General features: G+C 44.0%; 1 protein-coding gene and 1 long non-coding RNA gene across 2 annotated transcripts; one reads left to right on the top strand and one right to left on the bottom strand.

Moving 5' to 3' along the window:
- Positions 1-2,983: 2,983 nt before the first annotated feature.
- On the bottom strand, positions 2,984-9,734 carry LOC119853559 (serine/arginine-rich splicing factor 7). Its single transcript, XM_038396756.2, has 8 exons — positions 9,604-9,734; positions 9,076-9,256; positions 8,801-8,977; positions 7,851-7,925; positions 7,636-7,737; positions 6,925-6,972; positions 4,692-4,727; positions 2,984-3,311 (listed from the first exon to the last, which is right to left on the bottom strand). Exons 1-8 carry the CDS (start codon positions 9,629-9,631, stop codon positions 3,254-3,256), a joined length of 705 nt encoding a protein of 234 aa, XP_038252684.1. The 5' UTR covers positions 9,632-9,734; the 3' UTR covers positions 2,984-3,253.
- LOC122459603 lies at positions 6,403-6,843 on the top strand. The gene is made up of 2 exons (XR_006280408.1): positions 6,403-6,543; positions 6,774-6,843. It is a non-coding gene; the product is annotated as an uncharacterized LOC122459603 (long non-coding RNA).
- Positions 9,735-10,374: the final 640 nt, after the last annotated feature.

The raw sequence follows: 10,374 nt of genomic DNA, 5'->3' as shown, positions 1-10,374 counted from the left end.
GTCAGCGTGGCCACAAGAGAGGCTAGGGAGCTATCCTCTCTCCTTTCGGTGGTACAAGTTTCCTGATGGCCATCCCCATTACTTGTTTCCTTGTGGCCCAGTTTTCCTCTTCTGCAATGAAGAAAGAACCTGTTCCAGGGGTCCTGATGACAGCTCCTTCATTTCCCTGTGCATCCCACTCAGTACCAACATTCCTCTTAGCATGTCTTGTAATGGGTGAATCACCAATCAACAGCTGTGTTGAAGTATCACTAAAGTGCTACATTTGTTGTCTGGTTCTTTTCCACTGCAAGTACCTTCCTGTCCCAATCTTTTCCTCCATTTCTGTACATGCTGTGCATCTACTTTTCTCCCCAGGTCATCCTCTTCCCAGCTCCAGGCCTGTGGGTCTTTACAGGCATCTAGTTTCCTCTTGGGGCTTGGTCTACATGGGAAAACTGCAGACGCTTAACCTAAAGCAGTGGTTCTCAACCAGGTGTACCTGTGGGGGTACGTAGAAGTCTTGCAGGGGGTACATCAACTCATCTAGCTATTTGCCTAGTTTACAACAGGATACGTAAAAAGCACTAGTGAAGTCAATATAAACTAAAATTTCATTACTTGTTTATACTGCTCTATACACTATACACTCAAATGCAAGTACAATATTTATATTCCAGTTGATTCCAATTTTTCAGTATAGTGTGCTGTGACACTTTTGTATTTTTATGTCTGATTTTGTAAGCAAGTAGTTTAAGTGAGGTGTAACTTGGGGGGTATGCAAGACAAATCAGACTCCTGAAATGGGTACAGTAGTCTGCAAAAATTGAGATCCACTGACCTAAAACATGAATTTAAACTAATACAGCAAAGCTCTGCACTGACACTTGTTTCAGTTTAAGAGCTTGTTATTGCAGTTTAGTTCACACCTGTTCCCAACTAATTTACACTAAACCAAAATCAAGAGCATGTTAAGCCACTGAAGCCACTGCAACTCATGTACACAAGCCATTACACTGCTATGCTTCAACTACTCTAGACTGACCTCACTTTCAGCTTCTATTTAGTGCCCAGACTCCTCTGTACAATTAATAAGGATACCTGTAAGCAATGACTTCTAGGTATTTGCTAAAACATTTCCTCATAATTATACAAGGTTATCACCCACCCCCCATTTTTCAGTTTTTGGGGTCTTGTTTTTAAGGATTAACAAAATTACAGAATCACAGACTACTTAGCAATGGAAGCGGATGCTCCTGTTGCTAAACCACAATGCACTGTACGTATTGAAAAGTAGACACTGCAAAAATCAAGTCAAGACACGAACTTAGGAAACTAGCTAATACATTTAAGAAATAAGCCTGGCAGGTGACCATGAAAACTGTTAAAACAAGAGAACTTTACCAAAATAGGCCATTCCAATGGCTAGTACTCAAGAACTTTCGTGTGTGAACGAAGTCTAGGGACCGGTACCTGTTCAGAGTGCTGGGATTACTTAATAGTTCCAGAAGTCTTACAGGCATGAGTGAAGCCTAACATTAGATAAGTCTATCGGAAACTTGTGGATTATGCAGAATTTGTCTTTTGTGCTAAGTAATTTTCTATTTACTATGTTAAGAAGGTTTATACTTTCACAAGCATAATCTACCATTAGACATTTCATTAGAAGTACAAACAAGTTTGTTCTTTCAAACTCAGTGCCTGTGAAGGTGCTCTAAAGCATTCTCTTTGAATGTTGAAATGGTATTCAACTACAGCATAAGAGCATAACAACGGCCATACTGGGTCAGACCAAAGGTCCATCTAGCCCAGTATCCTGTCTTCCCACAGCAGCCAAAGCTAGATGTCCCAGAGGGAATGAACGGAACAGGTAATCGTCAAGTGATCCATCCCGTCACCCATTCCCAGCTTCTGGCAAACAAAGGCTAGAACACCATCCCTGCCCTTCCTGGCTAATAGGCATTGAGGGACCTTGCCTCCATGAATTTATCTAGTTCTTTTTTGAAACAGGCCAGAATATTGAGGAGCTGCAGGGTTTTTGTTTATTTATAAAAAAGGTTCCTGGCAGTCTAACATCCTTACCGGGTCATGCTCAGCTTGCACATGAAGTGCCAAAGCCCGCTGCAACTTATTAGAGATCACAAAATAGGCTTCAGCTTGAAATACTTCCTCATATACAATTTATTTTATGCTCTTCAATCATGTATTTGCTGCGTACTACAGGAATTATCTTACCAGTACCATAAAAGGTTTTGCCCATCAGCATACAGGCTGCTTTATGACTGCAATGTATGTTGCAGAACAGACTGACTGCATAAAACCACTCAGTTTAGTTCATTTCCCCCCCAATTTGTCTAATCGGACACAGCAGGTTGCAGAAGAGAAAGTCGTGACAGAGCTGTATTTTTTCTCCCTCAACATGCACTGTTTAAAGGTAACCTGCAAAAGACAACTTGCGCTTGTGCCCTTTTCTGCTTCTTTATATGTAAGAAGTAGTGGCAATTGAGCTGTTACCTTTTAACCAGAGTGTTTAAAATTTTGTAAACAGCCATTTAATTTCATTTTGAGTAAAAAACTCCTTTCAACGCCTTCATTTAAGAATTCATAACATCTGATACGTCACTGGTTCTCCAATACAGCTACAGAAGACTAGACTTTACATTCCTGATCATTAAGTTAAAAACCAGTAGAACAAAAGTTACACTTCCTTTTAGATCACTTGCAGAATCAAAAACCTATCAAAAAAAGGCACAAGCACCTTTTGTAAAAACACTTTGTTGATCACCTTTAACTTGCGTCACCTCATCCATACCTCAGAACAAAAGGAAAAATTAAAGATACACCTCAATCCAGAATTCAAAATAAACTGAGAAGATCTGACTGGTTTGATAGCCATCAATTTTTCAAGTTTGACAACCTGTATAACGTCAACTTCAACGACATACATGACTTGCTTTGAAGTTACTGAAGCATTAGCAGAAGCAGTAGGGTTACGACAAAGAGGTTTTTAGTTAGAAATACACATTTTATTTCTATGTGACAATAAAAAAAGTCCCACATTTTCAGATCACAGGATGCAAATGCATACAACAAAAAAAGTTGCGCACTAATCTACTAATGTGATGTCACAATTTAGAAGATCCCGATCCAGGCCAATTGTTATTTGATTGAAATACCCTTCTAGGACTAAGCCCTTACATTTACATCAGACACAAAATCCCTTATAACAAGGTAAACAAAATAACTTTCTTCCTAAAAGGTTAACTTTGAAATTTCAGTCCATTCTTACAGGACTTGCACTCCTCCTTCGAGGGCTTCCTGATGGTGAACGACTGAAAGTGAAAGAAAAACAGAAGTTAGTTGGAGTAACTCTAGTGTTGACCTGGAACTGCCGATATAGCAATATCACCAGGAAAAAAAAAAACAAAAAAACCCACCTCAAGTATTTTCTGTAATAACCCAATAATCAGCACCAATGAAGGTAGAGAATTAGTTTTACTTTAAAAACAGATCTTACACACACATCCTCAAAGGGTATATGAAATTGTAACTTTGCTATAGAATCATTAGTAACCTTTAAATGAAAGGTTTCAGAGCGATAGCCGTGTTAGTCTGTATCAGCAAAAACAATGAGGAGTCCTTGTGGCACCTTAGAGACTAAAATTTATTTGGGCATGAAAATGACATCTTGAAGTATGGAAGCCTTTCCTGAAGTGCATGAAAGCGTTAACAGGAAAGGATAAAAAGGAAGCTACAAACAAGGATCTCCAGGTCAGGCACACACTGTGGCAAGGCACAAGCTACTTTAGTTCCCATGCACTCCTTCCCTAAAAAGACTTCAGTCAAGCTTGGAAAAGTCACCAAGAGTTGAGAAGATCATACTTATCCTGAATTAATGGAAAATGGTTATAAATGGCTCAAACTAAAATGGAAAAACTAAGGCTAATGATTAATTACATAAAATATACAATGTTCCAACACGTACTCATCTGGTTTATGAAAGGGAAACGTAGAAAATTCTATCTTACTATTACCATGTAGCAACAACACACTATACAGCTGTTAGTCAAGATAGAGCCACCAGCAAGGTGGACCACAGTTTGACTACATTCAATCAGATGGGTGTTTGCTATAGGAAGTCTTTAGTGTATGTATTTTGCTTCAACACATTTAATCCATTTCCAGTTTTACTCACAGCCATTTACGTTTTTCATTATCTTTACTATTCTCATTCAGATTTTTGACTTTGGTTATATCCCCCACCCCTTGAGAAAGTAGCTTCAGTCCTTCTGAAAAGGATTTAATTGCAAGACAGAAGTAGCCCACTGCACCTTCTAGAACACAAATTAATCTCATTATGATCACTGGAGTTTTTAAATAGACTGCTTAAAACTGATTCCCCCTGTGCTTAAAATTTATTTCATGCTTTAGCTCATCCACTTGTACAATCTCAGGTTAATGAAGCCATTATAGAGGATGGAAGTAATACAGCAATTGCCAAAGGCAAGATCCTCATAATACAACATGTACCCACTTTCTTGGAAACAGCTTTACAATTTTGGGCCTCAGTAATCAGTGTCCCATGCATTAATTAAGGCAGCCCTGTCCATCCGAAATACACCTTACAGTTAAATCAGAGACAAAGTATAGGGAAAAGTTCTGGTAATCTCAAACAAGTTTTCAGTAGTCTTTAGTCACAAGATTCAACTTACCTTCTCTTTGGAGATGGTGATCTGGACTTTGATCGGCTGCAAAATATGAACACAAGTGAGAAAAAAAAGTTACATGAAAACAGTTCCTTCCATACTGAAATATCTCCAAAAATGCCTTAGTCAGCATTTTAAATATGCATTACTGAATGTATGCAAAAATCCTTTAAAAGGATTTTTATGGGCATCAAGTTAATCCCCACAATCCCTACTACTAAGGCAGATACACTGCAGGGTTTCTTATCTCCATAGGCACTTGGAGAGAGTTCTTTCACCATCACCATTCAATATCAGCACTGATTGGTTGATGGATAAACATGAGGAAGCAGCTGTCAGTGTTGTGCTGAATGCCATTCTATTTCAAGATTTATAAAGATACTGTATGACACTTGCTACAATTAGCAATAACTGAGCATCATCTTGACAGGTTTCAAAGTAGCAGCCGTGTTGGTCTGTATTCGCAAAAAGAAAAGAGTACTTATGGCACCTTAGAAACTAACAAATTTATTTGAGCATAAGCTTTCGTGAGCTACAGCTCACTTCATTGAGCTGTAGCTCACGAAAGCTTATGTTCAAATAAATTTGTTAGTCTCTAAGGTGCCACAAGTCCTTTTCTTTTTGAGCATCATCTCTTTCTGAAAATACTGCACTGAAGTTTTTATCTGTCCTCATCTCTTGAGATGCATTCACCATCCGTCGCTACTCATGTAATGAAAACATGCTGGTACATTTCAAGTCAGGTGCTCATATTTGTGTTTGATCCCACCTATTTCTACTTCTTGGCAACTCTTCTGTGCAGTTTTGTTTCTTCAGAAAATCCTCCAACAAAAACCATTAGCACAAGAGAGCGGTGCATCCTTAATATAACCACCATCAGAAACAAAAAGAAAAGGAGTACTTGTGGCACCTTAGAGTAACAAATTTATTAGAGCATTTGCATCCGATGAAGTGAGCTGTAGCTCACGAAAGCTTATGCTCTAATAAATGTGTTAGTCTCTAAGGTGCCACAAGTACTCCTTTTCTTTTTGCGAATACAGACTAACACGGCTGCTACTCTGAAATCAGAAACAAAGTTCTCCTGCTGTGATTGTGACATTTTAAAACTACCAACAAGATGCGAACATTTAACTGATTCTAGAACTCTTGTAGCTCTGCAGCCAAGTGTTCCCTTTGTTCTTCTGTAAATAAGCCATTAGAATCTTCTGATTGCTTGAAGGTGAAGTTCAACAGAGAGCATCTTTAAAACCATGCAGTGAACAATACCAATGCTTTGACACTTTTCAGTAACTCCTATCTTGAAAAAACTCTTCCACTACTACCGGACCACTAAACTGCATACATATGGTATGTCACAAAGAAGCTTTATGTTAGGATTTTAATTCTAGGATTACCTCATTCACAAGAGCCAACAGCTGACTCATAGAAAAACAGTCCCAGTCCTACAATTCAGTAACATGCCCTAATATTTGAGTCTCCCTATAGCTGACACATAAATTGATCATGGCTAGTTGTTCGCTGCACACCACTAGCATATGCAAACGAATCAGGGCATACCAGAGAATGGCCAAATGGACATCTGAATTTAGGGGGAACTAATGTTAAGTTTCAATATGACATTCATGAGATAACAGGCAGAAACAGCACATTTTAGTATCAAAAGGTAATTTCCCCCCCCAAACACATCCCACACCCCCGGAGTCTCTTGAGTTCTCTATTACTATGCATTTATATTTTCCTAGATGCTGTTTAAGCATTTTTTCCCCAGCAAGTCTGGGGTTTGAAACTACATAAGTCTCTCTTGTAATATACTTTCCTGGCACCAACTTCATTTTTACAGGACACATTAGGGTCTTAGGTTTCAGAGTAGCAGCCGTGTTAGTCTGTATTCGCAAAAAGAAAAGGAGTACCGGTGGCACCTTAGAGACTAACAAATTTATTAGAGCATAAGCTTTCGTGAGCTACAGCTCACTTCATCGGATGCAATGCATCCGATGAAGTGAGCTGTAGCTCACGAAAGCTTATGCTCTAATAAATTTGTTAGTCTCTAAGGTGCCACCGGTACTCCTTTTCTTATTAGGGTCTTAGTGCATGATGGTGAACCACAGGCAAACTTCTGGTACATGAACAAGTTTTGCCTGATATGCATCTATCTATGGCCAAAAGAACCAACACATCTGACTAAGTAAACCTGTAGATACTATTAAGTGGGTTTAATTAATTATGGCAAACATCTTACCTGCTTCGTGGCCATAAAGCAGATCTGGATCTGGATCTTGATCTAGACCTAAAGTTTGAAGAAGGAAACTAATGAAAGCCACTCAAATCCACATAAGAATTAATTTCTGTATTAATACAGAAATGCAGTAAGAAAAATACAAATGCACAGCATTTGCTGTCTAGGTAAAAAAAACCTCCATCAAGCAGTCAATACTGCAGCAGCAATTTTGTTATCTTAGTAAGATCCTGTTTGCCAAATTTAGGTAGAGGCACTATTTTCCAAAAAATCAAAAATCAAACGCCCAAATTTGGGAAGCTGATGTCATTGATAAGCTTATATTATGTTACGCTATGTAAAGCAATTTTTATTTACATAATTGCTCCAGGGCTTTTTTTTTTTTATTCATTCTTTGGGATGTGCTTTTATTGACACTCCTTAAGGACATAACTAGCCTGGCAAAACGTTTAAGCGTACGCCAGACCCTAAGACCAGCTAAACGTGCAATACCAAAAATTCAAGAGAACTGTTTCCAGAATATTCACTTTAGTTGAGGGGAAATTCCCCCAAGGCAGTATGTTTGGTCTTAAAGGCTCAAACCATTCTCACAGAATCTACTCACCAAATAAAACAAAGAACGAGTTTCACACTACCTCCCACCATACCCTTCAAATATTCTGAATCCACCTTAACAGAAAGGTTAGCTGATAATCAAAATCCAAAACCGATTACCTTGATCTTTTTAAAGAACGTGATCGGGATCTACGGGGTGAGGCCGATCTAGATCTACGAGGCGACACAGACCTGGATCTGCGAAGGGAAGCTGACCTGGATCTGCAGTGAAAAGATTGAAAATATTATACAATGCTTTACCTGTCTTTAAAAAAGGTGAATAAGATGTTTGACTTCTCTTTAAAAAGGAAAGCACAAGGAAGTCTGAAACGCACCTCCTACCACGGCTTCGGCTGCGTGACCGAGAATACCTTCTTCCTCTGGACCTTGAATGAGATCTAGACCGTGACCTAATGTTAGGTTAGAAAATATAAGTATTAGACAAGAACTTTAGCAATTAGTGCACGTGAGCCTCTGCTGAAGTTAAAATTTCAGACAACTAAAAATTAGTGTCTGTCAGTTGGAAAAAACTCAGGGCCTATTTGTTTTGAGTATTTTTACTACCTAGAAAAGATGTTAAGCTGAATTACATTTAGAATTACATTATAATATAAAACACTGTAATGTGTATTTAAAATAAACCTTGCAAGTTTGCAGGTCGACCCTCTTTGGCCCAAGGTCTAGCAGATCTAGACGATCTAGAAGTATCTATAGCCGATCGCTGCATCTAGGTGTTCTCTTCAATCTAACGACGATCAAACTGACAGCCAAATGAGCCAGGGTGAGGCTTGATTGACGCAAGAAGATTTTTCTAGGTGGGAATGTGGTCAATCTGGTGTTCCTCTTTCTAAACCGGAGGGGGGGGGCCCCAATTGAAAGCCAAATTTACTGTTACGGCGATCACCGTCTCAAATTTTCTGCCCTTTAAAGAATATGGTGAAGCTAGGTGTAGATGGCTCGAGGGGATCTGGCCTCTTATGCTGATCACCTCAAGGTCTAGGAGGATCTTAATTGTCGGATTTTGCAAGGCGCCTCAGCATGAAACCTTAAGGCTTGTGACATTCTGAATCAAGGCGACTGACTCAAACGAAGAAACCTGAAAGGTTTTGACCAGGTTGATTGTTAATATATTAACATTTAATATGAAATATCAACAAAACGTAAAATACACCTGCATGACTACAGCATTACGCTTAAGTTAAACTGACATAACATTCGCTTCCTGGCTAGCAAGACTACATCTGCGCCTAGCAACGAGCACGGCTCGCTCGCCTCACACACATACCTGCTCCTCCGCCGACGACTATAGCGGTGACAGTCGTAAGCATAATGGCCCTTATCGCCGCACTCGTAGCACCGGTCGTTGGGATCAAAGGGGCGCCGCGCGGGGGGCCGGTCGTAGCGGGAGCGGCGGGGCATGCCCGTCGACAGCTCCACCCTCACCCGCGAGCCGCACAGCACCCTGCGGGCCGAGAGAGGCACCGGTTACTTCCCCGGGCGGGCCGGCCGCCGCGCCGCCCCGCGCCGCGCCCCCCGCCGCCCGCGCCCCCCGCCACCTACTTTCCGTCCAGCCCGAGCACCGCGTCCTCCGCGTCTCTCGGGTCCTCGAACTCCACGAAGGCGAAGCCCGGCGGGTTCCGCGCGATCCACACCGTGCGCAGCGGGCCGTAGTAGCTGAAGGCTCGCTCCAGCTCGCCCTTGCCGGCGCCGGTGCCCAGGTTCCCCACGTACACCTTGGTCTCTGCAAGAGCAAAGCACGCGGTCGCCGAGGCCCGGCAGCCGCCCCGCCGCCCGCCCGCCCCCGGGCGAGCAGAGGGAGACGCGGCCCGCAGCGCGCAAGGCCCCGCCGCCGCCGCCGCCCCGAGCCCGCCCGCTGCGGCGCCGCAGCCGCCATCTTGGCCGCCCCACCCGCGGGGATCCCTGGCCCAGCCGCGCGGCGGGCGCCCAACGTGCGCAAAATGGCGGCGGCGGCGGCGGCCTCCCCCCCCGCGGCGAGGCCCGCGCCCCGGACCCTGCCCCCACCCCGGGATCGGCGAGGAGACACCGCCCCCATCCCCGCTGCCGGCCCCCGCGCGGCCTAGCGCCTACCGCCTCCATAGCGACCGTAGCGAGACATGGCTCCCGCGCCAGCCCGCCGCCTGCCTCTCTGCGCGCAGGCGCCGCCAGCCCCTGATATAGAGTCAGCGGCGCACGCGCACAGCACCCCCGGCCGCCGCCGCGCGCGCTCTGAGAAGGCGGGAAGGAGAGCCCACCCCCGTCTCCATAGCAACGGGCTGCGGTGGCCGAACCGGCCCCCGCGGGCGGGGGAGCGTGAGCGAGCGGTGGCGGCGGGGCCCCTGTCAGCTCTGGGGGGAGCACAGCTCCCCTGGGGTATGGGCGGGCTGGGCCCCACTAGAGCCATGCGGGGAGCTAGGGGCCTGGGCCTCATTAGAGCTCCCCTGGGGCATGGGGGGAGCCTGAGCCCCAGTAGGGCTATGTAGGGCTGGGCCCCAATAGAGCCCTGGGGGGGCTAGGGGGTTGGGCCCTATTAGAGCTCCCCTGGGGTATGGGGGGACTGAACCCCAGCAGAGCTATGGGGGGTGAGGCAGGGGCTGGGCTGTAGTAGAGCTCAGGGGGCTAGGCCCCCTTAGAGCTCTCCTGGATAGGGGGCTGGCCCCCCGTAGAGCTCCCTTGGGGCATGGGGGAGCAAGGGATAGACTCCAGTAGAGCTGGGTGGGGGGCCTCAGCAGGACCCCTTTCAAGTTATGCAAGTGCCTAAATATTTCCCGGATGGGGAGTAGAGACAATTTTTCAGCCATGTTCTGTACTCGGTTCACACCTATTGGGTTAACAGCTTCTTTCTGCTAGTTCACGTTTGTC

This window comes from Dermochelys coriacea, chromosome 3 (genome assembly GCF_009764565.3).
Source record: "Dermochelys coriacea isolate rDerCor1 chromosome 3, rDerCor1.pri.v4, whole genome shotgun sequence".
Classification (NCBI taxonomy): domain Eukaryota; kingdom Metazoa; phylum Chordata; order Testudines; family Dermochelyidae; genus Dermochelys; species Dermochelys coriacea.
This window is presented reverse-complemented; position numbering and strand designations above follow the sequence as displayed.